The following is a 20,259-nucleotide window of genomic DNA, read 5'->3' on the forward strand; positions in this document are numbered from 1 at the left end:
CATTTCTGTTGTGTTTAGAAATTTCCCTTCACATTCAGCTTCCCTTTTTCACTTAATGTAACAGAATCAAGCATGAGCCATTTGGGAAGGGCCATGTCTTGGTGGTAGAGCATCTTCTTTAAATGCAGATCACCCACCCAATCAACAGCATTTCTAGGTAGGACTAGGTGAAAGCTCTGTCTGAAACCCTGAAGAGCTACTACTGTTCACTGTAGATGATGCTGAACTAGATGGACCAATGGTCTGAATCTTCATAAGGCAGTTTCCTGTGTTTCCATTACAGTTTAAAGAGTTATAGACAGGGTATGATGCAAAAGAGGATAAAGCTCCTATGTCATTATTAGTTGTAGAGAAGAGGGAATTTCATCAGATGTAGCTTGCATGACATTCTCATTGAAGATCTCTAACTTTTTAAAAGCAACCATCACACTCACACACACACACACACACACACATACACACAAACCCCTTGTTTTGAATTTACTCAGCTGTTGGTTGTTTTCTTATGACCAAGCCAGCGAAATAACAGATTTTGGTCTACATATATTAGAGTAAGCTACATTAAAATAAAATGGACTTTAAAAGTATTTCTTCGATTCCTGTGAAATATCATTAATGCACATTTGAGAAGGAGGTATGCATGTTAAATAACATAGATAGTTCAGAATATAGAACATACACTTAATATCTTTGTCTGCTGTGCACTTAGAGCATAGTAAAATGTAGGGGAAATGTTGCACCCCTAAATTCTAAGCTTTCTTAAGAAAACTATTTAGATAGTGATTTAATTAAAACTTCTCCTTCACCCAAAACGGTAAGTGAAATATAATAGTGGCATGGATAAAATAAAACAATATCTGAAAGGTGACCCAATTGTTCAAGAAAACAGCAGCAAAATATTCCCAAGCTATATTGAAGTATCAGATGTTAACCTGTAACTAAGGTACATAACATCCCTACTTTAATTTTAAAGAGCTTTTCTTGTTCGGTACAGTGAAGTTAAAGAATATAGATGCTAAACCAAGAGAGAGGTCACAAATAGAGCTATGTGTGTTTTAAACATGCTCATATTCTCAAAATGATGGCTTTGACTCTTACAGAATTTGACAATTGCTGACCGCAAGAAAGTCCTCCTTTGAGCTGCATCAATGCATAATTTAGAAGCGAACTATTACAGAGCCCTGGCATTCCTCTACATTCAGAGCAGCAGTTTACTAGGGAGTTCTGAAAATGATGTACTATGAGAAGTGAAAAATAAAAAAGACCTATGCAATAATTTATAATTGACTGCAGCCAAGGCCCTAGAGATGAATATGTATTGCATGTACCCACCTAATTGCAGCTTTCATTTTAGATGAGTGAGTTTCTGACTCTTATCATGGAATGAAAAGATCTCAATGTGTGTGAGGAGGGTCTGCCAGAGACTGAGAAACTATGGAGTCAGTGTGATCAGGATACAACACTTCTGTATATATCTGTGCATCTTCCTCTCTTCCCTAGGACCTTCCCCACTTTGTCCACAATATAGTTCCACTCAGTTGCTCCACTCCAGTGGTACCTTGTTCTGATAGGATTCTTATGCAAGGACTTATCCATTCACTTCAACGTAAAGACCAGCTCTGCACATGTAGATCTTTCATTTCCATTCAAATCAGTGTGAATGTTCTCATATTGTTTCATAATGTGCAAATATGATAAATTAGTCTGACATCAATACCAGGGAAGATTCTGGAGCAGATCATTAAGCAAACAGTCTGTGAGCACCTAGAAAGGAATGCTGTGATCACCAATAGTCAGCATGGATTTCTGAAAAATAAGTCATGTCAGACTAACCTGATCTCGTTTTTTGACAGAATTACAAGCCTGGTAGATGAAGGGAACACAGTGGATGTAGCCTACCTTGATTTCAGCAAGGCATTTGACAAGGTGCCCCATGATATTCTTGTAAAGAAGCTGGTAAAATGTGGTCTTGACTATGCTACCACTCAATGGATTTGTAACTGGCTGACTGACCGAACCCAAAGGGTGCTCATCAATGGTTCCTCTTCATCCTGGAGAAGAGTGACTAGTGGGGTGCCACAGGGTTCTGTCTTGGGCCTGGTCTTATTCAACATCTTTATCAACGACTTGGATGATGGACTCAAGGGCATCCTGATCAAATTTGCAGATGACACCAAACTGGGAGGGGTGGCTAACACCCCAGAGGACAGGATCACACTTCAAAACGACCTTGACAGATTAGAGAACTGGGCCAAAGCAAACAAGATAAATTTTAACAGGGAGAAATGTAAAGTATTGCACTTGGGCAAAAAAAATGAGAGGCACAAATACAAGATGGGTGACACCTGGCTTGAGAGCAGTACATGTGAAAAGGATCTAGGAGTCTTGGTTGACCACAAACTTGACATGAGCCAACAGTGTGACGCGGCAGCTAAAAAAGCCAATGCAATTCTGGGCTGCATCAATAGGAGTATAGCATCTAGATCAAGGGAAGTAATAGTGCCACTGTATTCTGCTCTGGTCAGACCTCACCTGGAGTACTGTGTCCAGTTCTGGGCACCACAGTTCAAGAAGGACACTGACAAACTGGAACGTGTCCAGAGGAGGGCAACCAAAATGGTCAAAGGCCTGGAAACGATGCCTTATGAGGAACGGCTAAGGGAGCTGGGCATGTTTAGCCTGGAGAAGAGGAGGTTAAGGGGTGATATGATAGCCATGTTCAAATATATAAAAGGATGTCACATAGAGGAGGGAGAAAGGTTGTTTTCTGCTGCTCCAGAGAAGCGGACACGGAGCAATGGATCCAAACTACAAGAAAGAAGATTCCACCTAAACATTAGGAAGAACTTCCTGACAGTAAGAGCTCTTCAACAGTGGAATTTGCTGCCAAGGAGTGTGGTGGAGTCTCCTTCTTTGGATGTCTTTAAGCAGAGGCTTGACAACCATATGTCAGGAGTGCTCTGATGGTGTTTCCTGCTTGGCAGGGGGGTTGGACTCGATGGCCCTTGTGGTCTCTTCCAACTCTATGATTCTATGATTCTATGATGAAATGGATTGAATATCTCATTCACATTCACCCTTCTTTGAATGTTGCAATGCAATTCTCCAAACAATGTTTATAAAAACGTACATAAAAACAAATACAGTAGTGGAAGTAACATAAAAAATTCATTATGTTAGCAGAAATTGCTCTCAAGAATGTATGTGTTAGTCAAAACTACATACAAAATGTGTTTATTAGGAGAAATCCACTCTGAATTTTCGTGAGGATTTGTTTTTTTGTTTTGTAAATTGCTGCAGAAACACTGAGAATTGAATTTAAGATTGGCAAAATGAGACAACTGAAACTGGCAGATCCTCCCATCCCTAGCAGTAATGTGAAGGAAAATTAAATAGGGGCAGAGTAGAAAACAAGGGATGAAAAGAGCAGCAGGTCACATAATAGCAGAAAAGAAGTAAAAGATCATTCATTTAAAATAAACAAACCCAGATAGGTTTGTTTCTTTCAAAGGCATTCAACAGCCAAATCAATCCTTCGCATTTAGAAGTTAGATTTTAATACAAAGTTCTGGAATTCTAATACAAATTTTCTTGAATGTCTGACATGAAGAATAATCCTTCATACTTGGCAAAGGGATGCAGACATGAAGCTGCCCTTTTCAGTGAAAGGAATGGAGCTGCTTATGCAGGAACTCTGCAAGTACATGGAAGCATATGCCCTGTTCAGCACTCAAGTGATTAACCACAAATGGAGTGTGTTTCATTTTAGAAGGCTCCACCTGCCAATTAAAGAACACTGATCAGGATTGCATGCAAGTACATTCAAAGGTAAGGGACGCGGGTGGTGCTGTGGGTAAAAGCCTCAGCGCCTAGGGCTTGCCGATCGAAAGGTCGGCGGTTCGAATCCCCGCGGCGGGGTGCGCTCCCGTTGTTCGGTCCCAGCGCCTGCCAACCTAGCAGTTCGAAAGCACCCCTGAGTGTAAGTAGATAAATAGGGACTGCTTACTAGCGGGAAGGTAAACGGTGTTTCCGTATGCGGCTCTGGCTCACCAGAGCAGCGATGTCACGCTGGCCACGTGACCCGGAAGTGTCTCCGGACAGCGCTGGCCCCCGGCCTCTTGAGTGAGATGGGCGCACAACCCTAGAGTCTGTCAAGACTGGCCCGTATGGGCAGGGGTACCTTTACCTTTACCTTTACATTCAAAGGTAAGTGCTAGTAAGATCTGCAGGACTTACTTCCAGGTTAGTGTGCACGTGATTGCAGTCTAAATAATTTGAAATGTAATTGTTTGTGATAAAGAACATCTTACCATGGTTGTTTCTGCAATGGATCCAAAACTGTTTATAAAGATGTTGCATGTCACATTTACCGGAGGCCCTGTAAATGAAATCAAAACGAGGAGAAATTACTGCTCACACCCAACAAACAAGTCAAAACCTGTGGCTGCTAAACCAGGGATGGCAAACTTTTTTTTAGCCCAAGGTCCACATTCTCTTCTGGACAACCTTTTGGGGGACCACATGCCATGGCAAAAGGAGACAGAACAATGAAGGTGATGCTTATCTTCGCACATACGCTAGTTTCTACACCCACCCACTCTGACCACCATCCAAGCAAGAAAGAGACATTGTCAGGAGAAGGCAAAGCAGGGGTTGGGGTGGGGTAAGGATCATTACTTGAGAGAATGTGTGGCCTCTGAGGGGCAGGCTTGGAGGGCAGAAGTTGGCCCCATGCATGAGCTTTTCTATGCATGAGCTAAGAGAAATGGAGGTAGTTCTGCAGCCCTAAGACCACCTTTCATATATCCTTTTCTTTGAGTACCTTTCCATTTCTATGTGCATTTTAAAGGATTTCCCCTTAAAACTCCACAGACAAATGGGATAGGATGGGCTTACTTCCATTCCCTTGCAGAACTGGAGTGGAGATTTTTCCACAACATCTTTTTTCTGTAATCCACATTAGGCTGCCATCCAGAGACCTTGAAAGCCTACGCAAAGTTCATCTGAGGGCCAGATGTTTGGAGAAAAGGCACGCGGGTGAATAGATGCAGAAAGTCCCAGGTTTGGTCACTGGTATCTCTGAGAAGCTGAAGGACAGCTGCTGTCAGTATGGGCAAGAATGAACTAGTTGAGTCAACAGTCTGACTCAACAGCAGGACTGGACCATGTTGTGCTGACAGAATCACAGAATTGTACATTTGGAAGGAGTCCAAAGGGTCATGTTGTGCAACGCAGGGATCACAATAGAGATTTAACTCTATTCCTGTGCATTAGAGCTTCCCCAAATACACTCATGTAGCAGATACTAGCAACCAAACTTTCCCTCCTAGAATTCATATCAGCTTTGGGAAATTTTGGGGCAGACAGAGGGAGAGTAGAATTAATCTGGCTCCCAAAATCCTTGGTTCTGCTTACATGCATTTAACACTGGGCATGCATGGTGGTGTCACAATCTTTGTCCTGTTGGTTTTCAAGCATCTCATTCCACTGCCACCCCCCACCCCATTTGTGAGTAGGAAGAACAAAAGGCTGTTGCCAGAAGGAAGGTGATTAAATCCTCCAATGCACGCATGGAATACCATTATTCCAACACCTATTGCACAATTGCACACATTTAATTTAAACTGGATGCTAAAATCGTTTACCTTTGGAGGAGAAAAAGCAATCCAGCTGGTGCTACCAGTTGGTAGCTGATCAGAACGATCAGCTAAGTGCCTGCTATGAGTCCTATAATAATGGGCAGTATGCTTGTCACTTTCAGTGGAACAATGTACACTGCAGCCTTTCGGTGCAATGACTGAAAATGACACTGTTTCAACAGATCTATTCCTTTAAGTTAAATCAAATCACATTTTACCGCCCTGACAAGTTAGACAGGGTTGTCAAGTAGAAGAAAAGGGACACACTCCCTCAGGTATCTGTCAAAGGCAGTCTAGACATGTTTCCTGCCTCAACATCCAACATTTGCAGAGGTCCAAAAAACACACACAAAACCCCTACACCCCCCATTCTGAACACTGGTTGTGTAGCCCTTTGTTTCACATGCATTTGAATGTATATCACTGGATTTTTCTATTCTTTGCTGGGAGATCCACTAGTGAGGATGAGGAACCTGTGGACCTCCAGGAGTTGTTGGACTCTGGTGCCCACAGAAGGGTGCCTAGCAACTTTACTGCGTTCCTTTTGCCCTGTGCTGAAGACGCACCTCTTTACCACAGCCTTGACAGCTAAGGTATTTGCTGAATTTGTACTCTTTTGTTCCATTGGGATTGGTTTGATAGTTGTAATGGTTTCTATCCATGTGCACTCCATTGTTCTATCCTGCCCTGGGACCTTGAGGCAAAGCGTGGGCATGAAATCTTCTAACTAAATAAATAAATGAGACCCAGCCAGCATGGTCAATGGCCAACGGATAACTGGGCACTGGATCGCCAGGGGTTTTCCATCCCTGTATGTAAATTGCTTTGAGTCCAGTGATTTTTTTCTGGGGATACTCAAGTACTGGCACCTTCTCCCCCCTCCCCCAATGTTAAAAGTGTGTCATTTACTGTAACAACTTCATGGTGAGTACCAGCACCTTTTTTTCTTTTAAAAAAGCACTGTTTGAGCCATTTCTGTTAGTAAAGTGATTAATTATTATTACTAATAATAAACACCCGTGGTTCTGCTCACAGACATGCCCTTCCTTTATGTGGGTACTGCAAGGATGAAATGCCCCTCAAACCCAACACTCGGGAGTGCATTCACACTGCACTGCTGAAGAGATGGAGCAATTCAGAATTGTTGCATAAAGGGATTAAATTTCGGAATAAGAATAATTCAATCAGTGCTTGTTATGTCTGAAATGCAGCTTTTGTATGGCTGATGTAAGAAATAATGGATTATTCTTCTGACAGGAAAAGTGCTTTTTGCAGAAGTAATGATCTCCTTTTTAAAAAATTACTCTTATTAAATATTTTCTTGGTTTATGAAAGTACATGCCCTGTCTCTTTTTTCAGGTTGTGCAGTCGTTCTTACAAATCAGTTACATTTGTTTTGAGACATTAGTGTTGAGTACAGTACAGTGGTACCTCGGGTTAAGTACTTAATTCGTTCCGGAGGTCCGTACTTAACCTGAAACTGTTCTTAACCTGGAGCACCACTTTAGCTAATGGGGCCTCCTGCTGCCATTGCGCCGCCGGAGCACGATTTCTGTTCTCATCCTGAAGCAAAGTTCTTAACCTGAAGAACTATTTCTGCTTTAGCGGAGTCTGTAACCTGAAGCGTATGTAACCTGAAGAGTATGTAACCCAAGGTACCACTGTATAAGGTTGGGGAAGAAGAGGGAGGGAAAGGAGGGGTGGGGTGGTGAGGCTTATATTCTTTTGTATAGTGTACATATGTGATCTCCTTTTTTAAAAAAATCAAATAAGGTGTCTTTTGAGACTCATTAGTACTTGGTTATTGGCACTGTAGTTGGTGTAGCCTCCTCTCTTTTATATATATGGTAACAGGCCAGTTTTGTTGTACTTTCCCTCTTTTCTTCTGACATGCAATGAGTGCACTTGTGGGGCTAAAGGTGAAATTCATAAATGGGAAATATAATAAACTGTCATGTGAATGCAGCCAATGTTTCTCTCTCTCTCTCTCTCTCTCTCTCTCTCTCTCTTTCTCCTGCTCTGCAACATATCTAACTTTCTGTCTGTTATTCAGGGAATAAATGTTTGGATAGTTTAACTTGAATTTTAATCATGAGGGGCAACTTGTATTAGTCTACTGAATGTTAACCTAGAATGTTTGAATTCCTCTCCCACCATCAACTACCAAGTGGACTTGGATATCCCAGACTTAGATACACATCTGTAAAATGGGAATAATTATATATTATCCAAAGTAGTTATAACAAAAGGAGGATATTAGTGCATTTTATTAATTTCCATTCATATCTAATTCCAGGAAAATTAAACTAAACCTAAGGTCCTTCTTGGATAACAATAATAATTAACATGCAAGGTAGAAAACAACCATTAAAAACCACTATGAAGAACTATAGTGTTGTGTCTGAATGCATAAAGCAATTCAATCGCTGGAAGATTACAATGATGCTTTGCCACCATTTTGCTACAGGCTAAAAAACAAAAGTTTTTTGATTTATTTATAATGAGCTAGACTGTCATAAGGGATAAGCGGTTGTGTCACTGCTAATGCTTTCCTGCACAGAAGCCAGTAGTAAGAAAACAATGTGCTTGACAATCAATAATTGAAATAATAATTTGCCTGCTGGAAAGTGCTTGAAGCATCCTAGAAAGAACCTCCATACCCCCTCTCTAAAGTATGCATTCCATACTTGGCAAAGCTTTTTCAGATGTAAAGCTGGTGGAATGGAGTCTATCAAGCACTAATTATACTCTACAATCGAGTTTGCTTTTTAAATGATTTTGCATTAGGCTATGGTTTACCATGACTACTTGAATGTGAGAGGTCCCAGAGAACAATTTGCACCTCCTATGCCCCTCTGTGGGTGTAATGGTTCTAGGGATTGCTTGTGCGTAAGTTGCCTTTATTCATGGCTAGCTTGCATAGTTGAACCCTTTCTGACAGGGCAGCCTCTATCTTGTGGCTGCCTCAGTCGCTGGCAGAATCCGTCAGTGGGCGTTTCTTAAACCGCTTCCAACATAAAAGCTGCTTGACGCCCAATCTCCTCCCCCGTTGCCTGCGCGAAAGCTTTTTGCGCAAGGTGGGTGTGGGCAAAGGAGCACTTGTCCCCTCTCCGCTTGTCTCCTGCGAAGAGTCCTGGAGCCACCCCTCCGCTTCCTCTATCTCCTCCCCTTCTCCACTGGTGTTGCGTTGATTTCCTTCCCCCGCGTATGGACTGTCCCTCCTCCTACTGGGACCCTCTCCACCATCATCCGGGAGCCTTCTCACCTCCTCCTGCTCCGATGGCAGTTCCCTGACAGTGGGTGTTTTTTTTAGCTAACTGAAGTGTGGCAGAGTCTGTAGAAGATTTAGGATGGATAAAAGAAACCTCTACTTCATGCAGTGCACAGTCAAACTATGCAACTTGGTCTCCAGGAGGCAGTGATGGCCACTGATTTGGATAGTTTTGAAAGAGGATTATACAAATTCATGGAGGAGAGAGAGAGCTATCAATGGCTACAAGCCATGATGGCTATGCGCCACCTCCACAGTTGGAGGCAGCAATGCTTCTGAATACCAGTTGCTGGAAACCACAGCAGGGCAGAGTGCTCTTGTGCTCCTGTTCTGCCCTCCTTGTTTCCCATATTGTTGGCTGCTGTGAGGACAATATGCTGGACCAGATGGGCCATTGGCTGTTCTTAGCTCATTATGAGTCTTTCAAACCAGTAATCACAGCTAAGGTCTCTCCACCTTAACCATGACCTATAGCCAAGGTTTGTTCCATGCTTACAGTTTGTAAGCATGCAGTTTGTAAGGAGGAAGAAGAGTAGAAGAAGAAGAGTTTGGATTTGATATCCTGCTTTATCACTACCCGAAGGAGTCTCAAAGCGGCTAACATTCTCCTTTCCCTTCCTCCCCCTCAACAAACACTCTGTGAGGTGAGTGGGGCTGAGAGACTTCACAGAAGTGTGACTAGCCCAAGGTCACCCAGCAGCTGCATGTGGAGGAGAGGGGAAACGAACCCGGTTCCCCAGATTATGAGACTACCACTCTTAACTACTACACCACACTGGTACACCACACAGGAGAGACCTTAACTGCAACCCCAAGTTCAAATTACATCCTAATCCAAACTTTGGCATAGTTGATGCACCATACTGAGCTAAAAAGCCCAGGGAGGAGAAGGAATGTACAATTCTGCCAATTTTTGTTTCTATTGGGCCTCATCCATGCTCTTTCTTTTCCTGTGCCTAGAAAGCACAGATCAGAGCAGTTTTCTGCTAGTCCTGTGCTTTTCTAGGCATGGTTCCAAGCGGTTTTGCCTTTGCCCAGCACTTTCCCCCAGAAAACCCACTCTTTAGCCCTAAGTCAGAACCAACGGCCATCCATGGAAAAGCCAATTGCTGTTTGTTTCAATTTAGCACTAAACTGCTGGTTTTCCCACAGGGAAAGCAGTGGGGCACACCGAGATATGGATAAGCCCTTAGTTTCTCATTTTCCCCACATTTGTTGTTTTCCACATTTCCACATCGGTTTGCAGATTTTTTGACAAAAACAAACCCCTTCATGATAATTCAGCCTTTTAGTGTGATTTTCTCCTAATATACACATTTTTGTATGCAGTTTTCCTTATATACACTTTTTTCAATGCAGTTTCTTCTAACAGAATGCATTTTTGTATCATGTTTTCATTAATATCTGCATTTTTATGTACACTTTACCCTAGTATATGCATTCTTATACATGCTACTTGGCTGGAAAACAGCACTGTGGAATTTGGAACAGTGTGAAGTTCAAGGGGTGTTGTGCCATGTTTAAAAAAGTGTGAATTAGGTAGGTTCACCTTTAAATTATAACTGAATTGAAATTCTTCCTATTCCTGGTGAGAAGCAATGTGGCTGTCTCAGGAGCCAGGACATTTGAACATTCATGCTAAGTCATTGGTTGGCTTTAGGTGCAGAGTCCAAAATAATACGAAATTCTATTTGGCAATATTTTCTCCCACAGTATAGAAACACACACAAACCAAAAACTCAGCAAAGAGGATGCTTATCTGAACAATAAGTCTGAACCTCTCCTTGCAGGTGTTCCCGCAACTGCCATCTTTAAATGGCATCTCAAGATGTTCCTGTTTATCTTTGCTTTTGGAACATGAATTGTATTGTTTCTGGGCTATGATTTTACAGATATTACTTAGTGCTTTAGTATTTTAATTGCAATCTTGCGATTTTATTGATATTTTTATAGTATGATTGTTTCAGTTTTATGTTTCTATTAAGCCACTCTGTGGCAGAAGGACAGGACTTAAAAACATTAAAAATAACTACCGCATAACAGTTCAGATTTATTTTTTTTGCAAAGTACGCTTTTAAGAAAGAGAAAAATGCCAAATTAGACTTGTGTCCCTTCTGTATTCCAGCAATTACAAAATAAGGCTTTTGATATTTAGAATACATGTTGCAGAAGAATTCACTACTGGCTCAACATCTGCCCTATTCCACAGTTGGCATGACCTCCTGGTGTCTATAATAAGCTCCACTATCCAATCTCCAAATGACCCTCCATGCCTTCAGCTTTCTACTAATGCTTTCCCCTGGAGATCTTTAAAAGATTCCAATAAAAAGTGGAAAGAGATTGGATTGCCTCCTATTATTTGCCTGAAGTCATCTTCTGTGCAGCGTAGCTAAGGTAGATTGAACTTGAAGTTTATGTGCTAATGGGAATAACTATGGTAAGTAAACGAGAACAGCTTCGGCTGCAAAGCAGTGGCAGTGGGGGAGAGAGAGTAATTAGGAATATGATACCGCCACAACATCAGGAAAGTAATATTAGAAGTGCATATCTTATGTAACTGTGCAAGTTCACTTATATAGCAACCTTCTTTTTTCTCTCACCAAGCAAAAAACCCAAGCACACAAGGCTCAGCACATATGGAACAGCTGCCCATGGAGGCAGAATTAAATGGTTCCCTATGGCTAGGAAGCTGTTTGTGTGAAGTGGTTCGCTGAGTTGCTATGCAGATGAAGGAATTCAGGCTGCTCCTCTGCACATGTTTGGGTTTAAGGTTTTGAGGACACCGAGAACACTGATAGCTTACTATGTGGTCCAAGTCACCATGGGGAATGATTTAAATAAACCTCCCGATGGAAACCATTTTGTGTGAAAGAGAATATCTAGAAAGAGTGGAGCACCATATGCAAGCAAATGGGATAAAATGGTCTAGCAACCTACATTCCCACATTATTCTGAATTTAAACTCTGCTACTGAAGGCTCTCTCCTGCATTTTGAATCCAGGCATCCAGCCAATCCATACACATAGGTCAGAGGGCTTCATATTTTCCTCCCACATATAATTGCATGATGCAGTCCTCCACAGGGATGGTATGCACACAAATACTGGACACGAATACTGGAATCATGTGACCAGGACAAACTGTGTGTGTCTTTCCCAATTAGGTGATTATTGTGTGTGAAAGACCCACACAATTGAGTTATTCATACACTTCACTATTGAATAAGATTCCAATACAAGGGCAGAGCCAGGATCAGCTATGGCTGAGCCATCTGAAACCCATGTGGTGGTCTTCCTCCTTTAGGAATGGTGGGCATTGCTCTCTGTTCTTACCCTGACCCAGTATTTTAGTTTGCCCACAACACCTGTGGGGCCCTGACAGCATTGCAGCATCTAAGTTTTAGTTCTGACCAAATCTCTAGCACCTGATGATTTGAAACAAACAGAAAATTTGAATAATGTAAGTTCTCAGCACCACCCATAACAGTCCATCTTTTCAAAGGAGCATAGCAGAGTACCACTGGCCTAAGGAATCTCATATCTGTCTATTTTTTATTATTATTTCCAGCCAGTTGTAGAAATACTTCCACCTTTGTATATTTACATAAATGTCATGCAATTTCTGTGGTTGCTTTTAAACTATGTGGGCATGTGGATGCTTAATTGCAATAGGGTGCATTTTTTCACCCCATGCCTACACATAACTAATTGTTTTATCGCTGTGCTACTTGTTATAGCTACCCGCTTGTGTGATGTTTTGGGGACTTTCTGCAGGATAGGGAGGACTAGCTGGGGCAAAGTCAGAAGGTTGGCAAACTAGTTCTGCGTTCTTCCCATTTTGTGTGACAAGACTGTCACATCCAGTTTGACACTTCATAACAGGCACATTACAAAACTGTTTGGCACTGAATAGCTGCAATATTCTTTAATGTTTCTAACATAACCTTAACTACATTTAGTAATTTATATTCTGTCATCCAAAAATGTTGCAGGAATTCTCCATTCCAATTGAAACTTAGCACTGTAACATCTCCAGAAGTTTGAACCAGCAGAAGAACATGTAGTTGTTTTAAAAAAGAAAAGATTGCTGAAGTGTGAATGATCAAAACTATATTCTCAATTATGAGCCAAACATTTTTCTTGCTTCTAAAACAATTCAAGCAACATTATAACCCAAATAGACACCTGAGAGAGGACATTACCTTTGAAGTTCGGTCTTATTCTTGCATCGTAGCCAGACATCCTACCCATTAATTTATCCAGGAAATCCGATGGAGACATTGGCATGCTGCGTGATCTTGCACTGTCTGTTTCCTTCGTGGCCACCAAACTAAAAGCAAGCAAAATCCACACTTTTAATCAGCTTAAGCATCCAACATTTTTGAGATTCAAAAATGATGTCTTTGTAAGAATGAGCTTAAATGATAATTGTTGAAAACTAAATTGAGAATTTCATTGGTACTGCTTTCCATATTTCCCCTTTACCCTAAATTAACTAAACATATTTTAAGAGAATAACACCAAATGAGAAAATGAATATACAGTATTTTTAAGGTTGCCATCCTAAGCAAATATCAGTGGAAACCAAAATTGTGGCTTAGTGGAAAAAGGTTGTACCAAAGCTCTGTTAATAAATTTCATCTGGGATGCCCAAGAAGTGAATGACCCCCATTGTGAAATATATTTCCATGGGAAATAAACCCCATTCAAGAGTTCAACTCATGAGTAAGTGGCCCAAATGCTACAACAGAGGTTCTTACATGTGAGTGAGGAAAGCTTTATTTTAGGCTTACAATGGCACAGGTCAGGCTATGGGTACAGATTGCCAAAAGCACAGCTAGAGAATTTAAGATCAGCACCAGGGATCTAAAACTAGATGAAAGCTGCAAAGATGTCCCAACAAATGGTCACACATCCCTGTCAGATTTTGAGTTCAGCTGTGGCATGCTCTCCCTGTGAGGCTGACACACTTGGAGGCACAAGCTTCTATGAAGAGCATGTATCTGTTACCAATAGCAGAGGCAGCCCTGAGTTTTCAATGATGGGATGGAGCTCAGTCCCCCAAGCTGTTGCTCCAGCTGCCCAGACTTCCCTCATGGCAGGTTAAAACCCTCGTCCATTGCTAGGGAATCTTGCTGCTCCATGGCTAGAGCAGGATAGGAAGCTAATGGGACTGCCTACACTTTTCCAACATGTAAATGCACAGGAGGCCACATCTTCCCTCTCAGCCTGCTCCCCACCTGTGGTGCCTTCCATGCTCTGTTCCTCATCTTCCTCATCGGACAGCAACAGCTGCTCCACTTGGACTCATGGTAATAGAACATGGGAGTAGAAGTGAATACCTCAAGCTTTGGCCCCTCCCTCACCTGCTACAAGCTGTGGCCTTTTCCTATTCATGGGGGCTTCCTGCACCACATATAATCCTGATTTCCCAGAGCTCCTCTTTGTGTGGGGAACCTACACAGTTAGGGCAGATTCCCCAACCCACAGCAAATGGTCACCCTCCAACTTGCTGAGGGAAACATCAGGGGTCAGAGACAGCACATTCTGTTTGCCACCATAGCTTACTGGATGTCCACGGGAAGACCACAAGCTGAATTTGAGGGTAACCACCCTCTCTCACTGCTTTTCTCCAGTGGTTAGTGTTCAGAGAACTGCCTCTGTTGATTCTGGAAGTAGCATACAGTGGTACCTCTGGTTAAGAAATTAATTCGTTCCGGACGTCCATTCTTAACCTGAAACTGTTCTTAACCTGAGGTACCCCTTTAGCTAATGGGGCCTCCTGCTGCCACCACGCCACCGCTGTGCAATTTCTGTTCTTATCCTGAGGTAAAGTTCTTAACCCAAGGTACTACTTCTGGGTTAGTGGAGTCTGTAACCCGAAGTGTTTGTAACCCGAGGTGTTTGAAACCCAAGGTACCACTGTATAGCCACCATGACTAATGGCATTACACAAGAATAAATTACAAGACTGACTGGTAATGCATACAAAGATTCCCCCAGTCACCCACCAATGGCGTAATTCTCTGTACTTATGCTGTGTTGTATAAATAACATACAGTCGTACCTTGGATCCCAAATGCCTTGGCTCCTGAACAAATCGGCTTCCAAATGATCAAAACCCAGAAGTGAGTGTTCCAGTTTTTGAATGACTTTTGGAAGCCTTGTGTGGCTTCCGATTGGCCGCAGGGTGCTCCTGCAGCAACTTGGAAGCCATGCCTTGATTTTCGAACAGTTTCAGGAGTCGAACGGACTCCCAGAATTCATTCTGTTTGAGAACCAAGGTACGACTGTATAGGAATGCACTTGGTAGCACAGCCATGTGCATATATTCACAGTGTTCAGCTGGGTTTACATCCATTTAAATGGGCATAGATTGCAGCTTCAGAGTCTGAACATGCAGCTGAATACAAGCAGGTGCCATTAATTAAGTGTCTGGATATTGCAGCAAGAGCCACCCCTGTTGGGTTTTATGCGTGAAGGTGCCTATGCAAATTTGACTGCCAGTCATAGACTTTGAGGGTGTGGTAGAGAGAAATTGGGTAAAGCAATCAAATCCCAATCCCTTTTACGCATGTTGGATCAACCATTTGCACAGAGCTACTGCTGTATCACAGATTAAAAGTGTTCCATGTACTGCCACCCAATGTCAAGGACACCTCTTAATGTCAGGGGGAAAGCATTAGAGTTTCAGAACAAGATGCCACCCATTATCTTTCATTCTTGTCTTTTTAACTTGGTTCATCCTTTGACATGCTTTCTTCTGAATCTACTTCAATGGTTTGTCTCAGCCATTTCCCACAGCAACACAAATCCATTTCATACAAACGGTGAAGTAGGTGACTCCATATGAAAGCTCAGTCCACAGGAAAAACACATAAAGTACCCCTGCATCATGTGACTTTTGCTGCTTACACACTACAGCTTAAATCATATCACACACAGCTCCCTAAGAGGCTTTGCATCACAACAATTTGGCATGGTGGCAGCAATGACACCACAAGAGTAAAACAAGTATTAAGCCTCCAGTAACTACTCTTCAACCAGGCCTTGGGCTGATTAATACTCTACAGCCTTTTAAGTGTGTCTTTGGGAAGGAGGGGTATTGTTTTGTTGTTTTGGTTTAATTATATACTTGTGTTTTACCCTGCATTTTATTCTGCGAACCGCCCTGAGATCTTCTGATGAAAGAAGATGATGAAATAAATAAAAATAATAAAATAAGAATACTCTTCTACATTTTACCTGTGTCATACATTCCAGGGGGCGGGGGAGATACATAATTTTCTTCTAAATCCATTTGAATGACCCTACAGTTGTGCTTCAAAAACAGTGGGGCACATGCCCACTAGTGGACCTTGGTGCAACAGCCTGCCCTGCCCTTTAGCTATGTCACCCCCCTTTTGCTTGGACTAATGCCATCATCAGAATCTTTTTGTATGCTGAGTAAAAATGGCTAGAAATCAAAAGAATTTGGAGGGTAGAGGAAAGTCTCCTTCTTCGGAGGCAAAAGTGCAAGAGAAGGTGCTGAAGGAAAATTGAAAGTGAGATAAAATGTGTGGGTGGCATTCAGTTATTGTCCAGATTAAATCAATTGAAGTTAATGGACATGGCTAACTTAGATTTATTATGGTACGTTCTACAGAAAGACAGCTTACCTAAAACTGCCAGCATAGTCCTTGAGGTGTTGTTATGCACCCCATAATCTGGATAAAACAATATCTCCCCTGAAGTAAACTCTTCACCCCAGAAGGTCATATGGCATCAGATTGTTCCAGATAACTCAATGTGCACAAAGTTCACCTTCCTTTAAAAGAAGCCTCTGCAGTAGAATTACAACTAAAAGCAACTCTCTCCCAGGCAAAATTGTCATCTTGGCCCAGCATGAAAGGTGTCATTTTTAATATCTTGCTCTTCTTGTATGTTCTGAACTCTCTGTGACATTCTAAAGGATGTTCACATACACAGAAGATCACAGTCCCAGTATAACCTATTTCAACTACAATGTTAGTTTATTTTAATTTTAAATAGAATTGTTTGTAGGTCCCCTAAAAAGAATCTAGTCAATAAAGACAAAGAATGATTACAGCAGTCTGTGCTGAAAAGAACCCAAAACACCCCTGAAGGGGAAAGAAATGTAATGTTTGGCTTCATACTATTTTTTACAAGTGCTTGACCCCCTCAATACATAACTCAGTACTCATCACAATATTACTCCAGTTACCAGGAGTCATGCCTGATTAATAAAAAAATGTTTCTTTATGAGGCACTCAGTCTCTGCTGTTTCTTCACCTGCTCCTGAGCTTCAACAGTAAGAATTAGGTGTGGTGGGAAATTAAAATAAAAACCAGCCTATACTCTGCACAAACTCAGGCATTCTTGATTCTTCATATCTGTAGCACATGACTTGAGTCCTGGCACTGAACTGAAAACAACATGTCTCTTCTAGGCCCAAGTCACTGACACAATGCTGTTGCTTGAGCGCAAAACCAAATGTTATCAAGAATCATAGAGTTGGAAGGGATCATCTAGCCCAACCCCCTGCAGTGCAGGAATAGGAGTATTTCTCTACATATGACAACAAAAATTCCTGGATTATGTGCCTAATGTTTCTGTTGCTCTAAGGGTCCTTCTAAACACCTCCAGTATGGCATGTGGTGACCGCAGTTTCTGAAAGTGCAAACTTGTAAGAACTTACATATGCTCAACAATGTTGCAAAAGAGACAACTTGGGTCATCAGTTATATCATTTGAACATGCTCAAGCATCAGCCCTTGACCTGAAGGAACTGGTGGCCAAATTAGCAAAGGAAAAGGCATGCAAAGGGATATTTTGATGTGCCTAAAATTGAAACCTTTTTAGAGACAAGATTATTCAAAAAGATTTATGTGCTAAAACATCTTCTGCATTTGAGAAAGAGAATAAAAGATTGTTGTGTTACTTATTCTTGCAATTTAAATGAAATTTAGCAGTTTCAAGTTTTGTGCTTTTCATTCCCCCCCCCCACAAGGTATCTGTTTTTGAAAATTGAAGATAGAATTCTTTTTAGGTAGGATGCAAGTGCTTAGCCTTGCCTAGGGCACAAGATAACCTCGACAGCTGCACTGAACACAATGCATGCCTGAGAGATGGCCACCCAACTTTCTCTAACATCAAGGAATCATTTACAACATTCTGAGGTGCTGTGAAGGAGTCCACCTTGGGCCTAAACACCCATATTTCTGGTCTGACTAATGAAAGAGCAAAGCTTCAGCTTGAATGCTTGCTAAAAGCTGAAAAACACTTTTCAGTGGAGTGTGATAAGGGAATTCATGGAAGAAACACATTCAAGCACAGGCAAATAGGCAAGTACTTACAGTAGATGGGCATTAACAACATCAAAGTTTTATGAGCAGTGCACTGAAGGAAAAACTGATATCAGTTTATGTCTACATCTGACAAAGTATCAGTCTTGTGTGGGCATGCATATTGAATATCAAACATGTATACTACATCTGAAGAACATACCATACTATACTGGTCTGACCACAGCTAGAGAGGACATCATTCTTGAATAGCAGTTAGGAAAAAATGACAGCCACATGTTAAGAAACTGTCCTTCCAAACAGACACACCCCAAATAATATCAAAGTCTGCTGCTGACAAAGAACTGCAAAGAATACTGCCATCTGTATTTGTATCATGCATTATTAAAAAAATTATTTGCAGAATATTTTCAAGAGCAGAAGAAGAGCAAACAAACAAGCTTAGGTACTAGCTTCTTCTCCCACCTCTAGATTAGAGACTGGAAGCAATAAAGCAGGAAAGCCAACATAAGTGCTTCCTTACCAAGTAAAATCTTAGTATTGTGTTGTTATGAGTTTGGGATGTTAAACTGTATGCTGAGACCCACCAGATACCCTCACCTGGTTTAGCTGGCCAGTCAAAGCCATTCCCAGGATGTGGCTGCTGTCACATACCAACAGCTTCTAGGAACCACAGGTGAGAGCTGAGTGCAGGGTGGGGACCAAAGGTGGACAAACTATCCCAGAAGGAGTATGATATGTCACCCACCAAAGGTCCTACCCTCCCCGAACACCCCACACACCCCAAATACACAAGCAACATTCCAAACATATAGTACATTGTCCAGAGGCCCCATTCAGCCCCCACAAGGAGGACACACAACTAGAAGTTTAGCTCTTTATTGGCAAAGCACTAAATTACATCAGCTCCTAAGACACAAGAATTACATGCACCATTCCTGCTAAAGAGCTTGCTAGGCACGTTCCTCTTCAGACCTGTGCTCCTATCCAACAGTTGGAGCAACAGTGCGCCATGACCACTTCAGCACATTTAAACCCCCTCCTCTGACATGGTGTGCACAAGTGTGGCATTCATACGGAGCCCCCGGCCGTTTCGCAGACTATTGACCCATACACCACTAATCCGCTGCCACCAACCAGGTTCTCACCAGTAAATCACAATTATTTTATCCTGTCTCTAACTCTTCTACCTCCCCTCACACAAGAACCAACTGCACTAACTGCCTCTCTATTTCCATCTGTCTTCCAACTGCTTTAACTCCCAACTGCTTTTCCTTTATTGCTTTTTCCCAACTGTCTAAACCTCTGGCTAAGTCTTTTTAAAAACAGGTAGGCTCTGCCTCTGGCTTTCTATTGGTCTACCTATTAACCCTTTCTCTCCCCCTGTACAGACATTTCCAAAAGAACGGGCAAATGCCACAACAAGCAACCAGCAACTTCTCCTGCACTACATCTCCAGCTGCTCCTGAAACTTTAAGCCCTTCCTTGTCCTTAGAGACAGTGGGGGAGGCGATGGAGGAGATTCTAACAGCCCAACTCTCTTTGGGACTGTCTCTTCCGCCTCTGCGCCTTCCTGCAACTCTTCCCCCACCTTTGAGTCTTTTCTCCCTGCTTCACAGGTGGAACAAAACCACTCAAATTACTGGCTCAATTCTCTGGATCATTCTCCTGCCCTTCTGCCTCCTCTGCACAACCTTCAGATTCCTGCCTGTTCCTGACATAGAAAAATGCAAAAAAACAACTACAAAAACAACAACAAAAACCACAAAACAACCAAAACAACCCCCCTCCCAGCTTTTCAGGTTTTTAGTCCAGTGTCACAATGACTAAGTTATGTATGTTTAGCCTAGATGGTAGATTTGCTAGCCTAGCCTAGCTCCACTGTAGGTCACTTCTAGTTACTGTAACATCGGCAAGTGAAAGAGTAAGTAGAAACACAGTTAGCGGCTATGTATTTATATATTTGACAGAAAAACAAACTTGTGCAGGGAACCTTAACAAGAAACTAATGAGACATATTTTGCTCACAGATAGTTTCTGTGAAG

The 20,259-nt window shown here is 42.0% G+C and overlaps 1 protein-coding gene and 1 long non-coding RNA gene across 3 annotated transcripts in view; one reads left to right on the forward strand and one right to left on the reverse strand.

Annotated features, from left to right (window-relative positions):
• The window catches only part of LOC310685426, a 621,470-nt gene that overhangs the window by 319,591 nt on the left and 281,620 nt on the right, over positions 1 to 20,259 (forward strand). The window lies entirely within an intron of this gene.
• The window catches only part of GLRA3 (glycine receptor alpha 3), a 76,163-nt gene that overhangs the window by 40,886 nt on the left and 15,018 nt on the right, over positions 1 to 20,259 (reverse strand). For both annotated transcript variants that reach the window (XM_083457449.1, XM_083457448.1), the window contains exons 2-3: positions 13,112 to 13,239; positions 4,311 to 4,378 (exon numbers count right to left, since the gene is read on the reverse strand). In XM_083457449.1, coding sequence (XP_083313575.1) covers positions 4,311 to 4,378; positions 13,112 to 13,239 — 196 coding nt within the window. The remainder of the gene's footprint in view (positions 1 to 4,310; positions 4,379 to 13,111; positions 13,240 to 20,259) is intronic.

Source organism: Podarcis tiliguerta (assembly GCF_965153285.1).
Source record: "Podarcis tiliguerta genome assembly, chromosome: 9".
Classification (NCBI taxonomy): Eukaryota; Metazoa; Chordata; class Lepidosauria; order Squamata; family Lacertidae; genus Podarcis; species Podarcis tiliguerta.